General features: G+C 39.1%; 1 protein-coding gene across 1 annotated transcript in view; it reads right to left on the bottom strand.

Moving 5' to 3' along the window:
• Positions 1-7,656: 7,656 nt before the first annotated feature.
• Positions 7,657-21,134, bottom strand: part of MYO5C (myosin VC) — a 33,784-nt gene continuing 20,306 nt past the window's right edge. Inside the window, exons 26-41 of the mRNA XM_056500073.1 lie at positions 20,872-20,965; positions 19,999-20,062; positions 19,832-19,912; positions 19,263-19,443; positions 18,336-18,429; positions 17,532-17,583; positions 17,165-17,330; positions 16,826-16,913; positions 16,076-16,171; positions 14,966-15,120; positions 13,790-13,879; positions 12,464-12,614; positions 11,784-12,066; positions 10,621-10,795; positions 10,045-10,125; positions 7,657-9,786 (exon numbers count right to left, since the gene is read on the bottom strand). Coding sequence (XP_056356048.1) covers positions 9,634-9,786; positions 10,045-10,125; positions 10,621-10,795; positions 11,784-12,066; positions 12,464-12,614; positions 13,790-13,879; positions 14,966-15,120; positions 16,076-16,171; positions 16,826-16,913; positions 17,165-17,330; positions 17,532-17,583; positions 18,336-18,429; positions 19,263-19,443; positions 19,832-19,912; positions 19,999-20,062; positions 20,872-20,965 — 2,004 coding nt within the window. The 3' untranslated portion in view covers positions 7,657-9,633. The remainder of the gene's footprint in view (positions 9,787-10,044; positions 10,126-10,620; positions 10,796-11,783; positions 12,067-12,463; positions 12,615-13,789; positions 13,880-14,965; positions 15,121-16,075; positions 16,172-16,825; positions 16,914-17,164; positions 17,331-17,531; positions 17,584-18,335; positions 18,430-19,262; positions 19,444-19,831; positions 19,913-19,998; positions 20,063-20,871; positions 20,966-21,134) is intronic.

The raw sequence follows: 21,134 nt of genomic DNA, 5'->3' as shown, positions 1-21,134 counted from the left end.
TTATCCTGCTACTGCTGTAGCCCCTGTCCTGCCGCTCCTGTATCCTTTATCCTGCTACTGCTGTAGCCCCTGTCCTGCCGCTCCTGTATCCTTTATCCTGCTACTCCTGTATCCCCAGTTCTGCTGCCCAGCATCCCCTGTCCTGCTACTCCAGCATCCTTTATCCTGCTACTCCTGCATCCCCAGTTCTGCTGCCCAGCATCCCCTGTTCTGCTACTCCAGCATCTTTTATCCTGCTACTCCTGTATCCCCTGTCCTGCCGCTCCTGTATCCTTTATCCTGCTACTCCTGTATCCCCTGTCCTGCCACTCCAGCACCCCTGGTCCTGCCCGCTCCTGTATTCCTTATCCTGCCACTCCAGCATCCCCTGTCCTGCCATTCCTACATCCCTTATCCTGCTACTCCTGTACCCCTTTTCCTGCCACTCTAGCATCCCTGTCCTGCCCACTCCTCTATCCCTTTTCCTGCCACTCCTGTATCCCTTATCCTGCCTGCTCCTCTATCCCTTGTCCAGCTGCTCCACCACCCCCTGTCCTGCCCGCTCTGGCATCCCAATGCTCTCCAGGCTGGCCGCTGGGACCAGCATCACCTCCTGCCCTGTTCCTACACCCTCTTCACAAACCCTCTATCCCAAACCCTCTTCACAAAGGCTTCATTTCCCCAGAAACACATGCCAATGGCTTTTTCTGCTGCATACCTAAACTTCTTCATACAAGTTGCACAATGTGGGGGAAAGAAGAAAAAAAAATTCATTTGTCACCCGAATGGCATTTTAAAATATCCGATTGGTAAGACAGGTCTTGTCCAGGCATATCAAGTCCCATCTTTACTCGGTCATTCCCTTAAACCCCTGTGGGTAGGGGGCACTGGCAGAATCAGCTATGCAGGTCTCTGGCTCAGTTCCTGCACCAGCAGGACAGAGGCAGTGGTGAAAACTTCTCTCTACTAGCTTTGAATTCCTGATTTTTAAATTTGGTGTTATCTTGCCCCTTTTTTCACCTCTCCTTTAGACAAGCTACCCCTTTCTCCTGCTCTCAGATATGCACATTAGGGTCTGTGGTGTTCCCACCTGTTGGAAAAGAGCAGTTCCCAAAATCCCCAAGGGAGAATAAATAACCCTCCAGTTTGGTGTGGTGTGAGCCCAGGGGCTCAGCTCTTTGGGTTCTGCTCATATGAATGAATGCTGGGCACAGGGAGCAGCTGATGCTCCCAGGGAAAGAACCATGGCACAGAGCTTTTTGTTCCCTGGGAATTCCTTGAAAATGTCCCCTTCTTGTTACAGAATTGTCCTTGATCTACAAGGAGTAACTCTGTGCAAATTGACTCCCATTATTTCCCTTTATCCAGAAAACAGACAATCCAGTGGCTATTGTTCAACCTGGGGATGTGCCAAGATTGCAGAGGGAGATAAGAAAATGCTTGTTTGCAGCTGTTGTTTGTACTATGGGCACATCCTGAACCAAGTGTGGGTTTCAGAGAAAATAAAAGTCCCTTCCCACATTGGTTTTAGAAGTGTTGCTGTCCAGCTGGGATGCACAGGCAGAGCTGCTGAGCTCTTCACCATCACTCTGGAGCTGAACTCAGGCCCTGGGCATGTCCACAAGATCCCTTTTAGTCAAGGGCTCTGCAGGCAGAAACTGGGTTACTTCCCTGGAGAATCAAATGCAGTGGATCTATTCACAGTATTCTCACTGTCCACAGAAACTGGTGTGACCTAACCCAACCAGCCTGATGGCCACTCATCGATCCAGCTATGTTCCAAAAACAAAAACAACGTGTAGGTGGTATAAGCCAAGGGTTCACACACTGCTGGATAAAGGAACATCCTTCAAAGCCCCTGAGAGTAATCAGCACCCCGGAAATGCCTTCCAGCACAGACTGTGCCAAGGAAATAAAAACTGAGAATTTTTAAAGTGATACCAGAAGAATAGGAAATAAACCCCTAAGAAACCCAAAGATCTTTTAGATCTTTAGGAAAGAGACAGAAAGCTTCTTCCTATGCATTATATTCAGGTCTGAAAAATTAAACGTACTTATATTAAACTCAATAATGCAGCTGTGTCCTGGGGGACTAGCAGAGGAAGGTTCTGAAGAAGAAACTTCATTTTTGAAGGATTCTAATCTGTAAGAAATGCCTTATTTCTGACACCTGATAAGTGTGGAGAGGCCCAGAAGTTAAATCCAACAAAAGGCTAGGAAATTTCTTTGACTTGATAGGAACACATCAGCTCTAAGGAATTCAGCATAGATAACACCTATGTGTCAGACAGTCAGCATAGCTCCAACAGTGAAAAATCCAGTTTCTTGCCTTACTGATGTGAACAGTCTCACTGCCTTGTGGAATGGGATTAAAAAGTCTACAAAGAACAGCACAGAAGGTGAGAGTCTTTGGGAGCCCTACATGTGCAGGCTGATACATGATACTAATACTGAGATGATGGGCTCAGCAGAGCCATGAGGTGACAGGGAAGTCTCTACTGAACAGAGAGAGTTGTACAAGCGTGTGATACATAATGTGTATTTCATTGGTTTGAAAAAAAAAAAAAATTAAAAAGAAAAAAAATATTTAGTTCATCTGACCAACTCCTGCTTAAACTGCCCATGCCATCATTAGCTAACCATGCAAAAATACAGGTTAGAGTAAGGCCAATTGGGAGCTTTAAATAAGATGAACCAGGGCTGAATTAATTTCAATGGGTGCCACACATGGCAAACATACCAGATTGCAGTGATGAGTGATAGGGATCTGTGGAAGAAAGTTGATCCTGCTCTGGTAATAAAAATACTGAAATAAAAAATGAAGGATCTAACAGCATATAACAAATTGTTGCCTACCTCAAAAGTCAGGCCTTTAAAATAATTTCCTTTCTCAATAATTCACCAGCTGATCTCTTTTCAAATTGTAAGCCAATTTTGTGGCAGAACTAAACCAGCAAACATTGAGTTTCTACTAAGTAGCACCAAACTCCAAAGCAGACAAAACCCTAGAGGAAGAAGATTATTTTGTCTAAAAGGGAAACAATTGAAGTACGAAGATGTCAACACTGGAAATCAGCAATTTCTAATTCTGTTATCCCTTGACATATGTTGTTTTTGGGGAAATCACCAAGACTGGCTGATGAAAATGCATGTGTGCATCTGCTGGACTGAAATTAGGAGTTGCATGGGTACAGATCAGCCAGTTAGACACCACAACGTGCACGTGCATCCACAGACACAACTGTGGCAAAGGATGTATTGTGCATTTTGATATAAGCCAAAGCATACCCACAGCTTTGAAAAAAACAATTTAAAAGTCAAGGATGGAATTTCCCAAATCGTGTGTATTTCCATGCTAAGGCAAAGAGCTCTCTGTTCTGAATATTTGCTTTAAAATCTTTTAGAAAAGACAAAGCAAGCTAAACCAGATCTTCCAGCAAGCCCCAGACCCCCCTGCAGTGCCAATAGGAAGCCTAACAGGCTGTTAGGTACTGATGCAATTCTTCCTGAAGTCTCAGCCTGCTTCCACCGACCAGCTGTTCCAGCTGCTGGGAGTCTGACATCCATACTGCCAATAGCAGGGAGAAAGTAGCAGGAACTGTAAATAACAAACAGCCAGTTTCCTGCAATTCCAGCATGCATTTATCAAGTCATGCAAAAATTTACTGAATAAATAGCCAGGAAAGCTGTTGGCCAAGAAGGACCTGAACAAAGCAGCAATTTCAAAGTCAGGAGAAGCAAATAAACTGGGAAGGGACTGTCTTTTGTCTTGCAGCCATTACATCTAAATTTCCTCCTAAACAAAGGAATGCATGAGAATGTGCTGGGTCAGCCAGCAAATTGTGCACATGCACCACCTACACCTCCAAATCAGTGCTCTTATCTGCCTGTACAACAGAGTTATGTAAACACAGCTTGCTAAGCCTTTTAGCATTTCTGCAGAGATCATTTCATCTGACACTCAAATACAACAAACTGTTGGACCCTACTCAGTCTTGGTAGAGAACACTCCTGGGGAGGAAACAGTGATGGATGTCTTCTCCAACTGATAATGCACAATGGTTTAGGAAGATAAAACTACTGAAAGCTGGACAGCAGAATTCTGAAGTTTACAAAGGAGTTTTGGAGGTCAGCTCTTCAATAGCCACATAGGTTCATGACCTTAGCTGTGTATTTCACCTTAAAAAACCCCTCAGTGATGTCTCTGTAACAGTGCTCCCTACCAGGAGAGTGGGATATCACCTCAGCACTAATTGCTGGAGCTTAGAAAGCCTCCAACAGAAGACATTCCACTGCTCTGCAACTTCTTCCCACCTTATCCTCATGGTAGCAACTTCCAGCTGTCACCCAAGTACTGCACATAGCCCAGGAGACAACCTGGTCACAGTGGGAAATGGGGTCATGAAGGAGTTTGTGACAGCCCTTCAGTGGTGTCTGAGACAGACTAGGTGAATGCCATATCCCCTTGCTCTGTGAGTGACTTCGTTGTGATAATTTAATATTTTTGTTGTTGTTACGTTCTTTTAAAGGCAAATGGGAAACACTCAGCCCAAGCAGAGCACATATGTATCTTGGAGAAGAGATGGGCACATAACATTTGCACAGCAAGTGTGGTACCCTAGGGTAAAAAGCTTGTGGCCATATTCCAATCAAGAATCATAAAAAGTATTCTTGAACCCGGAGGCCACCTCCCTTGTAAGTTTGTGGAAACACCAGGTGTCTGCAGAGGTATTTGTTTGCCAGTCTATGTGCCTGGCAATGCCTATCTGCTGTCCAGAAAAGCCCAGCTTCAGGCAGCAGTGCTACATTCCCGTTTCTGCAGGCTGATGGAATCAGTGACATACCATTTCCACACACAGCGAGCAGTAGCTGCGTTGCTCTGATTTGACAGAAACTGGCCTCAGGGGCTTATTTTTGGAGCACTTGTCGCAGGGACCAAACACAATTGTCAAAAAGGTCTGGTCCATCTTGATGGATCAGGAGAGCTGAAAGAGAAGAAGGAGGAAAGCTTGCATTCCAGTCCAGCACAGAGCTCCCAGCACTGCTGTGCCAGCCAAGGCAGCCTGGGCTGTACACAGACATCTGCAGGCTGGATAATCTCTCTGTGACTAATCTCTCGAGCTGGATGAGCTGTCACTATGTACAACACAGTCATGTGCTCTGCAGAGTCTTTTTAAAGAAGAACAACATAAAGCAAAATATAATATGTGCTATACATGTGGGTTCTACATGTGGGAAAGTACTTTTAATTTATACTTAGCCAGACAATAACCAGAAACCCACAGCAACAACTCGAGTTCTGAGAAACCTGCACTGATCAATACATTTTGTTTTTGCACTGCATTATAAAATAGTCATTACTATGCACTATTTTTAAAGCTGAAAAGATGACCTAGGATTTGGTCAGCAGCAGCTACAAATATGACCAATATGCAGAAATTGATGCTTCAAGCACACTGACAGCTGGATCATTACAAATCCACTTTCATTCTCAAGCCAGGCATCTCTAAGATCAAAGCACTATCACAACAGAGTATTAAAAACTACTTGAGAGTCAGACAAACAATTGAGAATGATTTTGCAGTGTCATTTTTCTCTGTACATTTTTCATAGGAAAATTGGACCTTTCACCTCTTCTAGAAATGGAAGTTTTTACCATTATTTAGAATTGTACATAAAAATGAATTTGTGGTAAACTATCAGAAGTAGTTATTGCAATAGAGATTTAAATGGAACTAAAGAAAATAAGACATTTTAGAATTTGTCTGGCTGGACGTTACACAAAAATCAAACCAAATTTTACTCTGTGTACCTGTCTCCATTCTGCTGTTTATTCTTATGTATTTCAGTGGACTATTTAAAAAGTAAGATAATAAACTCAGAAATCCTGCCACGCTTAAGTCAATAAAAGTTTTGCTGTTGTCTCCAGGGGAAGCATGACTTCATCCCAAAACATGTGGGAAGAAATCTGTCCTGGAAGGAACTGCAGTGTAATAATTTAAAATTTGCATGGAGATTTCAGTCAACAGTCAAGGAGGTTTATGTTCCAATTGACAAAAAGCAGCAAATATGGCCTGAAGCTCTTAATGTACTTTTTTGCAAAAGAGAACCTGAGCCCACAAGCTGCCACCCTTTCCAGGGAGCTTCTCTGTGCAGGTATTGCTCAGTGCTGTAAAATGACTGCAGTGCCTGGGCTCAGCTCTCCTAGATCCTTAAAACTGGACATTCACAACTGAATAACCTGTTCTTCCAAGGTTCTTACAGAATTAGTGGTTCCCTGAGGGACCACTGATCTTATTTCAACAAAATGTCATCAGGAGCTCCAGACACTTTTGACAATGATCTATTAGGCTTGGAATAAATACTCTAGGCATAATTAATCTTTGATAAAATATGAGAATTTGCTGAAATAATGTACAGTAGGAATCATACTTGCTATCGATATTTTACTTCAGATGAGATTTTGACACATTACAAAATTCTGCTACAAGAGAAGCCATCAAAAGTTCTGAATAATTAAAAAGAAGTATTACTCCTGAGACAGTATACAAATCCATCACTATCACAATTTTACAAAGATATTTAAAGCAAAAATGTCTATACCCATTACAACTTCTAGCAGTGTGGCCTGAAATTTTAATCTTACTAGGTTTTTAAAGTTACACTAGAAATTTAAAAATGGTGAATCATTAAGAAATGTGTTATTACACAGAAATTCTGTGCAATGAATCTTGTTGCAAAATAAAAAAAAAAAAAAAAAAAAAAAAAAGACTACTCACCTTTTCAGAGAAGCAAGAACCTGGAGATTCTCAAGATGACCAAGTAAGCCCTGTGCAGCTGCTAATGCAGAAAGACAACCTTCCTATTAATTCTACTTAAAGGTATTTAAAGCTCAGCCTCTCCAGTTGCATCACCTCAGATCAGTTACTGGGGATTACTGATGATAACTTTATTTTAACTGAATTTTTTAGAACACAGAATAAAGAACAGAAACTATTAGGCAAGCCAGACCTGACCTACCTGTATAAACAAATATTTGCTTGTTAACAAATATTAAAGTCAAAATTTATTGGGAAGGTGACTGACAACTGATTTTTCCGATTATCAACTTGATATTCAGATAAATAGCACTGCCAACATTAAGTTTATCCCATATTCTTAGATTTCACATTTGGTAGTCAAGGGGCTTCAAGGCAAAATGAGGGAAAAACAACAGGACTAAATCTCAGCTCAGCAGAGACTTGGGTAAAAGTACCCAGTCCTAATCATTTTCCATTAGAATGTTATGGGAGCAAAGGACTGAAAGGGACCACCTGTGCTGCTGAGCTCTATTTCCAGAAATTGCAGGAGTCACATGTCTAAACACATCCAAAAATGCCAAAAGCATCTTACACATTTCTCCATAAACCATTTCAGTGCTTTCCCCCTGCAGCAAGGATCAACACTTTCCCATTTGAATGAAGTACCTTCTCCTTTAGCATCATTCTAGAAAGTTTAACTTCAGTAATGCCTTCACTGAAACTGCTCCTTAAAATCAGAACAATAACAGAGAACAAAAAGAATTTTGCACTTAAATTGTAGCTGAAGGCATTAGTATCAGCAAAAGCAAGGTAAGTTTCTGAGAGCATACAGTAAGCTGGATAATTTTAAACTTTGTTTTAAAAATATACCTTGTTGTTTGCATACACAGCATTAATAGCACACTCCACACAAAGCTCTCAAAGAAACAAAGCATCAAATTGTCAGAACAGTTTTCCTTGATCAACAGTTTTTGTCATAACAGCACACACACCTTGACACTTCTCTGTGATGTGGATGCAAGAGTGGGCTGTCATTTATCTTCCTCACATCAGACCAGGTAACAGACACAGCTCCAGGAGCTGCAAAAAAAAGCTGTGCACAACTTGCAGCCACAAAAGTGGCTTCCATGAAACAATTTCCAGAAATTCATGAGGAGCCAAGGACAGCACACAATGCTGACAGGAAGATACACAATGTTACAGCAAAGAAACTAAATTAAATAAATGTTTATGGTGCAATACAAGACTGACAACACTCACAAATATACACATAGTTCCAACTTCTTTCAAATGATTCCATACTGAAAACATAACTATTACATCACACAAAGAAGTACAAATTTATTTAAAATTACTTTATTTAATATATTAAAATACTAGTCTACCTACATGTGTGATCTTTTGTACAGCTTGTAATGTTATTGAACAAAACACAAAATATTTCCTTCATATATTTTGAGTATATCTCTGGATATCATGAGGAATATGACACTGTACATGGTAAGCACCAAGAACACTAAATAGCAAGAATGATTCCCTCTTTATACTTCCAGATTGTTTGTGAAATTAGGCAATTACTAACACTGTGTTAATAAAAAAAAAAAAAAATCAAAGAAATTGTTCCTTAAATTAACTTAATTAATCCATTATAATCCTGTAACTATTTAAGAGCTTTAGTACTTGATTTTAATAATTACGGCTAACAGTAGCTAGAAACCCAGCATCAGTTACCTGTTTAAGGACAGTCACCCTTGTGGTGAGGTGAATTTCCCCTGTTGTTCTGACAGGGTCCAGAACTAAATAAAGTTACTGTTTTACTCCCTGACCACAGGGAGAAGGCTGAACAAAGCAGAAATGAGACCACCTCATTTCTACATTTAAGGATCCTGCAACTGAAATTATGTAAGTAAAGGTGAAATGTAAGGAATTACGCTTGGTTTATCATCAACACCAGACCACAATTGCTGCACCTGCTCCTATTCAGTCTCTGGACTGGAGGAAGAAACCAGCAAAATGAGAAAGGCAGAAAGGTGATGTGTGCATATTCAGTGAATATTCTGAAATACACTGCACTGCAGATGGAACAAAACCAGGAGATGGATCCGGTCTTTCAGACAAACAAGCTTGGATCATAGCATGAATTTTGCACCTAACTTTTCTATTACAATAGCTGATATAGAATCCAAACTTGTCACTGTAGAGAACAAAACTGAAACCTGTCTCCAAGAAGAGCACCTGAGTCCTTGCTCTGGCCAAAGAGCTGTGCAGAGTACCTGAGCTGCAATGCAAGCACTCAGAGAGCCAAGCAGCCTGCCTACAAATAGACACTGTGTGTTTCTATCAGCCATTCTCTGAGACTGATCTCAGTTCCCCTGTTCACAGAGAGGTGAAAGCCAGTCTCAAACAGATCCAGTGTATCTAGGCAAAGAATAGAATTGCTTTGGGAAGGAAAAAACCCTGTCTTTACAGGAAGTGAAGGCAAAGAGAATTGTAAAGCTGTAACATCTATCACATGGCAGTCTTCCCCTCTGACTGCTGCTGACAGGGCAGCAACACAAACTTGTCAGATAAATGCTTTTCTTGTCAGGTCTGGACTAAAAACTGTATGGTAAGCTTTGTGTCCAGGTGATGATATAAAGTTATTCTTGTAGGACTGCAATGAAGGAAGAAGAGTAAGAAAAGGGAGAAGGAAATAACAAGTCAAAAGTACTCCTACTATTCAAGTCTTGACCAAAGAACAACTTTTTAACAGCTTAATTCACTGCTGCCATACTATCCACCAGCTGGTGAAATGAACCATGAAAGTCTGCTGTCTTTAGAAAGTCTCTGAGGAAATACCAATCCACTGGCTTTATTAAACCCTTGTGAGAAAGCCAAGTTTGAAGCTGCTGGGGATTTGTATCAGTTCCAAAGCATGTGGAGAGGGGGTGAAAGGAAATGTCACTTGAAAGAGATGCTTGGTATCAAGCATGAGCTGTGGAACGTCCTCACGGTTGCTCAGCATAGCCTGAAATCAGAACAGAAAGAGTGTGAAAACACTGAATTAAGAATCAAAGCCAAACCAGGACACTGCTTTCTTCCCACTGCAAATCCTGCTTTTCCATGATGTTAAACAGATTTGCTTGCATCACTTTCAAGTGTCTAGAAGATGAGCAACATAGTAATAATGTGATGTAAAGGTCAAGTACAACTATAAAGCATCAAAACTCATGTGCATGAAGCATCCTGCAAACTGAATATCAGAAACAGCAGCTGCAGCTCTTACCTGGACTTTCCGAACAAATGATGGAGTCACTCTTTTCTCAAAGTCATCTATTGGAGTGTATGAGTTCAGGATCTTAACTATCTGCTCAAATTACAAAAGACTGCTTTAGTGTGTCATAAAAAGGGTGAAGACAAAGCATTATTATGACACTCTTCCTGATATTTAATTAAAGTTTCAGTGAAACATTTTACAGTAAAGAGAGAATTTTGACTTGTCACCTAATGAGTTGTTACATATATGATGATTGCTGACTCATTTCCAGAGGTGTCAGCAGATCAAGGAGATGTAGAAAAAGCTGAATTGATTAAGGGAAAAAATAAAAAACCTCTGTGACATACTAAAAAAATACATTGTGGAACAAAATGTGGAATACAACAAAGCAGGGAAGCATTCATCATGGGAGCAGTTAAAGCACTCAAAACAATCAGGAATAAGGAGTTAAAATTTCAGTTTAACAAGTCATTATGTGGAGTGCTGAGGAATGCCACTTTTATGAAATGAAAAGTCCAATAGATTATTTTAGATAGCTAAGATTTTGCAATCAGTGCTGCCAGAAGAAAATAGATGGCTCATTACCTGCACAGTAGAAAGAGATGTGCAGTGTTCACATATTTCTTTGGCATCATCATCTGTGATCTTTTTAACCTGAAGGAGCCAGGCTGCTTGAGACAGGGGCTCCAAAGTTTCTTTGGCATTGCTGCTTTGAAGATTCTTGTCCTTAAGCCATTCTTCCAGGTAGCTGATATTACATCTGGGTTAAACCATGAACAAACAACAGAAATGTCAGGTTCCCCCCGAGGAGCAAGTTACTTTGAAGACTGCTAAAGAAGAAATACACTTCTAATGTTGTGTTCAAATTAATACATTTTAAGTTAAAAACAATACCTGCAGATCATAAAAATCAAACAACTAGTAGCTTATTAAACTATAAATTAAATCCTTGTTATATTTCAGGGTTGTTTTTTTTTTTTCATTATTTCTTAAAGCTTGGCTAATAGAGAGTTATTAGTTTAGCTTCTGTTTACAGAAAATTACTAACATATACTAGCAAAGTCTACTGCACTGTATGGCATTAAAACATTTATTTACAACTGAGTGTGTACAGGAAATAAGAACAATTTTGGCTACAAAGTAGGGCCAGGTTTATAACTGATGACCAGCTTTCTTCTAATAATGTTCCCAGATGGGCCAGGATTTTACTGATTTTCCTTCACCTGAGTGTGCAGACCGACTAATGAAAAACAAATGCACTGTTTCTTCTGCTAAACAGTTAGGAGCATGTTTCCTTGATGCTTGCAACAAGAGAGATGATGCTTCACCCTCCAAGGCTCTTTCTCAGTGCCTGTCTCATCACAGAGCATGAAACATGCAAGTCAGCTTTTGTATCTCTGCCAGCCCTGGGACACTGCACCTGTTCACTACAGTAAGAAAGAATTAAAAATACTGTTGGTCACATCACAGATGAGCTAGCATGGAAAGAATCCTAACCATGTCTGACTTTAAGCTTCAGACTGTAATTTTCTCTGCCTTTTCCTCCACTAGTGTTTCCATGGAAAGAACAATTTATAGCTGTCATGTTGAGAAAGCTCAGCCCAAAATACAAACATTTGCTTTTCCAAAAGAAGTAAAAACAATTGGCTACTTCCAGCAGAACAGTCACAGAATATCCAGTGACTTAGAGGTAAAGGCCATTACATACAAGTGTTAAAAATTCATTCTCCAGCTTGTTGAAGCTTTACCTTATCTGCATTCCTTTTCTACAGGAGCACATGTCCTTGCGGAGGAAGAGACTATTGAGGGTGACAGCTCCAATCAGAAAGAAAAGCTGCTTCACTGCCTGCTTTAGGAGCTCAGAGTCCAAGCCATTCTGACACATAGTGCTGTAAAAATAGCTGAGCTGCTGCAAGATAGAGGTCATAGTGTAGGTATCCGTGTCATCTATGCTAGAAGAACGTTTACGGAACCCTGTAGGTTTCAAGCCAGAAATTCCTTGAAGACTTTCATATTCCAGCATGCCTGGTACTGAAATACAAGAGAAAATAACTGATAAAATCCAAATTCTCTAGGCTCCTTTCAGTTACATTAATTATTGAACAAAACCTACTTTCTATTTTAGAAAGTAATTGATACAAGAAAAATAAGGTACTGACAAAGGCTTCCGGAGCACACAATTTTTAAAAAGCCTTTTATTTTTGTATGATGTTGCTCAGATCCACAGCATTATCCTCACTAGGAAGTTTTGAAGAAAAAGTCTGGGAATATATGATTCAGTGAAATTTTACATGTAGAAACACACATGCAGGAACACCTATGTATAAATACCAGGAGAAAGGAGTCTGTCCCACCCTCTGCCTCCCTGTATAAAGTTTCTTCATACTCTTCACAAGCTACTTTAGGTCCTCTTGGATTGTTGTCTTACCAATCATGTGCTGAATGTTGTTCTCCATCACAATAATGAATTGGTGATATATTCGAATGGCCAAATCACTGAGAATTTGTCTGTATTCTGAGAGATCAAAATGCTTCAAACAGTTCTTGTTCTGACGTGGAGTGTTATGCTTCATGAATTCCTATAAGTGAGTTGTAAATATAGAAATCACATAATGTGGTAATTATAATAAATTGTTACTGCAATGTGTTGGAGTTACTCATTCCATATTGGGCTGAACACAGTCTCAGAATGAGTCAAAGCTACAGCTAATTTCAATGGATGCTTCCTACTTAATTCTGCAGTTTATGCTGATGTTGCTCTGCTCCTAAAGCCAAAGGAAAGACATGCATAGATGGCAATGAACTTTGGAGCAACTCCTAGATCTCTTCAACAGAAAGCAAACTCTCCCTGTTCTCCTCTCGCTCCTTCTACCCCACCCGCCCCAAAAAAAAAACCAACAAAAAAAAAAACCCCAAAAAAGCCAACAATATAGTTGTTCCAACTATGATGGCAACAAAAATTTACATGGTATTGTTGAAAGGGATATTATTTTTGGACTTTTCATTAACAAAGTTCTGATACCAAATATCTACTCAGAATCCTAAGCTGTGTGAGGTGTCTAATATTCATCAGAATGTAGAATAAAAAGAAATTCTGGATTCAGAGCTTTCCCTACTGCTGCAACTCCAATTACAGAGTGTTGGTAAGGAAGGTTAACAGGTTTGGGTTTTGTGTGAGCCTGGAGTGGCCACAAGAGGGAGCATCTCCAATCCCAGTTCTAAAAAACCTCATTAAAAATACTGTACTTTCCAAGTGAAAAGAATTAAAAGAAACTTGAATCTCAGGATGAGATTTAGCTTAAACAAGCAAGTGAAATAAAGGTAAAACCTGAACAGTTTATTGTTTTGCTTCTTTCCGGAGGTTTTCTTCTATTTTGGTAGCAGTAAGTGTTTGAATGGCCCTAATTATAAAATAGTAAAGCTGTTTTATATATATACACACACAGCTGGATGTCTGAAGTCCAGCTCAAATTAAACTCATGTGGACAGATTCAAATTAAGTAGCAGCTTCCATGTCATGTCTTTAACCTACTTTAAGCACTTTGATGTTTCCTTCATTTCTCTTGATCCATTAATTCTATACTGTCTTATTACTTGTATAAGACATATAACGTCACTGTAGAACAGTGTGAATATATAAATACCTGTAAGGAACACTGGTGAGCTGGTGAACAGGTATTAATTAATGCTATTTTTAAAATTGCAATTAAAATCTGTCAAAAGTAGTGAAATTATTTTATGAAATCAATCCTACCTCTTCCCCGCTGTACTGCTTCAAGCAGTTAAGAAAATAATATGTATTGGAAAGCCAAAACGACAACATCTCAAAGTCTTCTGAATGTTCCTGAAAATGGTAAGTAAAGCAGTCTTACTATTATTGCCTCATGAAGTTAATTCAAAAACTAAACTTTAGACCACTAGAGCATTGGCAGAATAGAGCCTATCTACAGTAGAAGGAGCACAGAGCATCTGCAAGGTGATGAACAAATCCTGCTCTGTTTTCAGGCTAACACATAGCAAAGATCCCTCTTTTGTTTGGTAAATGCTGCTTAAGTATCCTTACATGACACACAGGCTAAATAATAAGCCTGAACAAACAGTTTTACAATTCCTATGGATAGGGAGGGCTTCCAGCAAAGAAGTGTGAACAACACCTGCATTCACAAATGAAACTGAACTACATATAAACCCAGTTCTACCTATCTCTCATTTTTATTAGCTGAGTAAACACAAGCTTCTCTAATGGATAAACTGTGCTATATATTTGTTTGTGTACAAACTTACAGGCATTGTCTTTACATTTGCAGCTGCATAAAACACTGCTGCCTCTGCTTCCTCCCTGTGTCTGGTGTCCCATTATAAATCCATAATAAAGCATTCACAGAGCTGAATTTGTTATGCATACAGCACAGCAATTTTTGTTTATAATTTAATTTTGTACACTGGCTGGCAATTTGATTTTAATCATTTGGGTTCTAGTGCTGCAGTGGAGATGACAAGTGAAATTACACCAGCAGCCAAGCAGTGCAAAACCTCTTCAGAGTCTACTGCCAGCTTGCTGCCAGACATACCAGCCTCATTTGTGTGTCTCTGGCTTTTACCAGTGCTGAAAGCACAGGTGCACTTCAGCTAATTAGCTACTCATTGTAAAATGTAAAATACTTTAAATGATTTTGCCAACAACATCTTCAGATAAAATTAATTTATGTTAATGCATTCTGTGAATTCCATGTTCAGCACAGCAGACCTGCAGACTTTACAGGGATGCTACTATAAACCTCAAAAAGAGTGTCACTAATAATTATCATTCTCTTTTAGGAATATCAGCAAATGGAAGTGTTGACATTCCCCAGGTACCACACATGCATCTTGTAAACCTTGTGTTAAAAATCAAAAAGCACAGTAGAGTACAATCAAACATAGCTCCTACCTTAACAACCTGTTTGATGCCATCAATAGTTACATTCATGAAAGACTTCAGCATGTCAGCATTGTTCAGGTAATCTGCATACCTCACACACATGAACAGGATGTGGGCTGGAAGGCCAGGGATCATATTAACTACAACTCCACGGGGTTTTAAATCTGCATAGAGGAGAGTCATGGTTTATTATGTAAAATTCCGATTTTCAATGTATCATTCTGGAAAAGGCAAGCACCATGCTGCTCCTTTCTGCACTGACCAGTCACTTGATAACTGATTTACTGGTGAATTGCTTGTTTCTGAAAACTTCAGTAACAGTATTGCTCACATATGAGTATTAATTGTATTTTCTTGAGGGGTAGGAGACTATTATAGTGAATTCTAAGGTCGAGCATGGGCTATGCCAGGCAGGACAACTTCAAAAAGCAAATTACCTTTAACTACCCACTGAATGCCTCACCAAATTCCAGCATTGCTTAGGGCCACACCTTTGTTCACAAAAATATAAACATCCACAAGAGAAGGAGGTGAGAAGAAAAGGTAGGTGCTGTTACTTTAATAATGGTACAAATGTGCATGGAAAATTTGTCAAATTCACTATTAATTGTAAGCTAATGAGAAAAGGTGGTTTGGCAGCAAGACTGATACTGCAGAGTAGCTCAGATGAAGAAAAAATTCCTTCTACAAGAGAAACATGAAGTACAGCTCCTTTCAGTGAAGGGAAGATATGGAAAGGACAGACAGGACAGTAACGATCACACATGGATATAACCACAGTGACTTACAGACTTAGCAGATGACCAGGAAGAAAGCAAACTCAAGTCCCTGCTGTGCTCTTGAGACTTACAGCTTCAGAGGGGGATAAATAGTAAGAAAGATAACGGAGTCAGCATTACGTAGAGTCAGAAAAATTATTTTTACATAGATAAAGCACTTCTGTACTTGAAATGTCTGGCAGTGGAAAGAGAGCAATACAGAGCCTTCAAACTGCACTGCTGGAAAGAGAACAGTAAAAAGACAACTTTGAATGTAAGTGAAATATGGTGCCTTGCAGTTTTTTTACAGTGTTCTGAATATTGCTGATGACTTATAAGATTCCAAGTTTTGCTAAAATACCGAGGATCAGATTCTGGATGATCCTTTCTTCATCCTCTTTTTTGTACTCCATCATTCCAATGTACTCTTTGGGCACAGTGCGTGCATGGGCTTCAGCTGTCAAACACAAAAACACTGTCACTTCCAGGTAAATGGTTAAGCTAATAGTCATGTTAGAACAAACTATTGGAGAAAAGCAGTTTTCTCTATAATAATGTTCTAATGTTCTTAGCTTATGGCTCCAAGCATTATGAGTTAAGTAACATTTATATTATTCATGAATAGCTTCACTGCAGTAATAAGAAAAATAAACAGCAGTGTTACACCTCTACATTAGACAACTCTGCACTGGTTTTGAGAGTATCCTGTAGTGAAGGATTACTTTGTCTATAAGAGCTCTGTACACACTAACTTCACATCAGGAATCATCTGCCACTGGAAGGCTCATGGGAAGAGTTCCTTGTCAGAAGCAGAACTAACACTGCTGGCTCAGAGAGAGTTTGTGTGAGGGTTTGCAGTAACTGCTGTTGGCAGGACCTCATCCCTCTGCCTTCACCTTTATCATATACACCAGGTCCCCTATGTGCCTATGACTTAGCTGGGGAACAAAACAAAGCAGGAAAGGACTTTTATGTAATTTGTGTTGATGACTCCCTTGGCACATTTTATCTCCATCCCAAACTCCACCTTTTTAAATTTTTTTTTTTTTCTTCAAACAGACACTGAGCATTCAAAGCTTTAAACAAAATAAATCACATAATAATATCTTACCTTTTTCAATAGTCTTGGTCAGAGTTTTGATCTGATCTTCTAGTTTTTTTATTATTCTGTCTTTCATGTCTAGCTTTTCTTCAAGATCCTGTAATAATCAAAGTCAGTGAGTTCAGAGTAAACACAAAAAAAAATTATTTCTATTCCTCCATGTTATTGCCACAATTAAAGTGCACTATGATGTGCTTTTACTTATATTTGCTGGAAGAAACATCTTTATTTTTTTTTCTCCCTCAATTAATTGAAGAAACATCCTATCCATACCACAAAATCATCATTTCATTCCTTTTATCCTTTTATTTCAGGTACAGTTTCTTAATGACAATTTCATTTCCTCACCATGTTTTCCACAGCAAGTCGAGTTGTCACTTGCTTTATCTTGCTTTGTACTTCATCCTGGACTTCATCTTGCATCAAACCATTGCTCAGCCCCTCAACTCCTTGGATTGTGTCCTTCAGACTCTCTTTTTCTTTTATGTCTACTTCATCCTGTGCCTCAGTAGTTCTAAAAATAGGTAAGATGTCTTGTCTCTCAATCTTTTTGTGAAAGCACAGTAAGACCATACTTGTCCATTAGTTATTAACAGTACAAAACACCCTAAGGCAAATCTTAAGTGGAATGTGATACTTTTAGGAGTTAAAGTGACTCTGTACCACAGCTTAGAGTGACTACATTTCATATATTAAAAAGAAAAAAAAAAATTACCGTCTTTGTGTCCTATCCCGTTCCAGCTCATAATGCAGCCGATTTGACATCTCTTCCATTTTTTCCAATAATAAATGGCAACAAATCCCAAAACAAAGCAGAAACAACAAATCCAAAGGTATTTACTGTTCAGTACTAGTATTCAGTAAATCTTTCTTACACTCATAATTTTGTTTCATCTAATGAAATGGAATGACTTGCCAGATAATGTATCAGAGAAATATATGACTACTCCATACCACAAAGAAAATTACATGAGATGAAGAATTTTGATACTACTAACTTGTTGCAGTTGGCAGTAAAACTACTCATCAATTTTAAATCAGTTGCCTAACTGATTAGAGAGACTCCAAATCCTCAGCAGACTATGCTTTCCTAAACTTCTTCTAAAGAACTTTTCCCTCTGTCCCCCACTCTGAGTTTTGCAGCATTTTCTTAAGTTCACCTCATAGAGTATGCCTTAACTTCCAAATGATCTTTCCTTTTTATGACTGTTTCCAAGGGACATTCCACATATTCTTAGCAGACCCTATGGAATACATTTGGAGACATCCAAACTATAGAACTGAATGACCTCAAAAAGGTAAAACAAGCACATATTTGCATGTATCTTTAAGAAGAGACATACGCTACACAACACATTTTTTTCATTGCATTTCTTTCATTTTACTACTAAGAAAGTAAGTAATAAGGCAATGAAGTCATCATGGAATATTAATTCAGCTTTTAAAAATTCAGATCCAGGTAATTCATCAAGCTCATCTCAAACAACTGAAAGATTGAGGACCTCAGTGGGACCATTACCTTTCAACTTTATGGTCTGCTCTTGAAGACGGTTTTCAAGATCTAATTTTTGATTTTCAAGTTCAGCAACTTGCTGCTTGAGATCTGGAATCACCTTTTAGAGAAAAAGATTTGTGTATCTCAGCACCTTCCTCCTCTGCAAATCCCTGCAGTGGTTCCTAAGTTACCCCATGACTCTCAACTGCAAATAGTCCACACCAGAGAGTGGCTCTGGGGGGAATTGCTGCCTGCTTGTCTGAATTGTTTAACCTTTTCTGAGGTACCAGCTGCTGGCCACTCTTAAAAATTAAATACTGAGCTAATCAAGTTGTTGGACTGTCCCACTACTACCATTGTTCTGTTCCAATTTAAAGGCAATTATACTGTGGCTTGAATTTCTCCAGTTCAATCAACAGTAAAAAAAAAAACCCTTAACATTCCACAGAACAATTAAAAATAATATAATAAATAACTTTTCCGTTTACTTTCAATTTATGTAACTGTTTTGAAAACATTTCTTTGATTATTTTTCAGAAAAATGATAAGGCATATGCTATCTTCTGGAACAACATGAGCTCCTTGTGTCAGACAGTTTTGCTCAGCACCAGTTGTCAGGCTCTCCAGCCATGCCTGTAGCTGGTTTTGGAATGTGTAGCTGCCCTCTGGTGGGGAGAGCCTCAGAACGCTGAAGAGGAGAAAAATCTCAAATCAAGTTTATGCAAATGAAAAGGCAAAAAGTCTCTGTGGGGCTGCCCCAGCAGGCTGGACACTCAGACAATAAATCTGGCTGTCTGCTTACACACTTCCCCAGCAGGCAGGGAAAGAGGCTCATGGATGTGCCATCTTACATGGCCCTGTTTGTTTGAGCCTTGAGATTTCAAAGACATGACCACAACACTTTGAGTGCCACAAACACATCTGGGCTGTACTTGTGCACCTGGAGCTTACCAGATTTTCTGAAGTTAGCCTGCTAACTTCAAGCCGAATGCCATCATTTATGTCATTTTCCTCTCGGAATAATTTTTGGAGATGATTAATATCTTGACTAAGATGTTCAACTTTAAAGTTCAAACCTTCAATCTCCTTCTCATATATTTCTTTCTGAGACTGGAAATGGCTTTCCAATACTCTGTTAAACAAAAGGGAGAAAGAACATGGCAGATGTAGAAAGACCTTGATTAAATGGGTCAAATTTAATGCAAAGTGAAAACAAAGTACTGTGATTAACACAGACACATTCCATTACCTCACCTGTGCATTAAAGGAATTGAAAGTTATGCATGCTATCTCAGAGGAAACACATTTCCCTGACTGACACATACACACTTATCTTACTGGCTTGGTAGAAGTTTATTCAACAGATTTTACACTGCTCAGCTCATTATATAATGTAGTGTTTGTTCACTTCCTTAACAGAAGTTCAGTACTGCACTGTAAAATTTGTTATCCACTGGTCTTTTGATTTATCTTCTAGGTCACAGCTTGGAGTTATGGAAACACTGAAGAACTGAACTAACCTTGTGGCTTTTTTCAAGCCCTCATAAGCAAACCACAGTTCTCCATCCTCATTTAAGTGTTCCAGATCCTCTGTAGAGAGTCTAGAATGCAAGGCAGAACCATTAGTGTGCAGGTGACCATAATGCATTTCTTAGGCTTCCTTGAAGATGCCTCAGAACAAAATTACCTGCTTCTTACATCTTCAAAATCATAACTTTCAAGAAGCTGCTTTGTAACTTCTGACATCTTTTCTGGAAAAAAACCCACAAAGTTTATAAAACTCATTATTTTCTCTGCATGTTTCATTATAAAGATCAAACCATCCTCTTCCTAAACCTACAAGGTTCTTTCCTAGTGCTCAGTAAATATATCTGATTTACCACAGGAATACCACGAGGGACTCAGTTCTGCTTTGGGACATGTAGGAGCATTAGACTGATGTACCAACAAATACTGTTTTTTTCCTAAACTTTAAATGCAAACTTACATCTTCCTGGTCTGAATCTGGCAACTCCTAGAGTATAGATGATTTATCATCTTGTGCTGGGTTACTACATTAAATACAAATACAGGTTTGCTCTATGGCATTATTATCATTAAACAAAGTTCACAACAGTAGTGCTTCTTAAGTACATTCTTCCAAAGAGAACTCAACTCACCAAATTATTTAAGCATGTTTGACATTATTGGACCAAAACAAAGGAAAGGATAAGATGAATGAAAACTACATAATGTATTGTTTACACGTTTTCAGGTCACTTGTTAAGCTCTAAGTGTAACAAATTAAATTCTAGGTGAAGCTTAAATCATTAGTATTTATTTCCAAGCACAAAGGAGAAATGTTTGGATTCAGAGTTTCCTCAAAGGGGTACCCCAGAAGTCAGTATTCAGTGATCATTGTGTACACTGTGCATACATGTATGAATGGAATGAAAGCACCATGGATGGGAAAGAGAACTGGAGTTCTGTCAAAGCTGACATTGAAGAGATCAGTTTAAAATGGCCTGGCTCACCCTGCAGTTAGGAATCAATTCTCTGCACTAGCTGGGATGTAGCTTACCCCTCAATTCTCGCTTCTGTGAGTGGGCCTGCTTCTCAACATCCAATTTTTGGGTCTGAAGAAGTTCAATTTCCTTTTGCAACTCGGGTATTTTCTGAATCAAACAGAAATCATATACTGAGACAAAGAGTGGATTACAAGGGCTGATACCAGTCAAATCATAATTATAATTAAGAACAAGTTAATATGGTGAAAAGCTTAAAATGCATTGTGTTCAAAGATCTGGTTCTCAGGCATCAGAGCAGAACAGTAATGTGAAGTAC

Source organism: Oenanthe melanoleuca, chromosome 10, assembly GCF_029582105.1.
Source record: "Oenanthe melanoleuca isolate GR-GAL-2019-014 chromosome 10, OMel1.0, whole genome shotgun sequence".
NCBI classification, from domain to species: domain Eukaryota; kingdom Metazoa; phylum Chordata; class Aves; order Passeriformes; family Muscicapidae; genus Oenanthe; species Oenanthe melanoleuca.
This window is presented reverse-complemented; position numbering and strand designations above follow the sequence as displayed.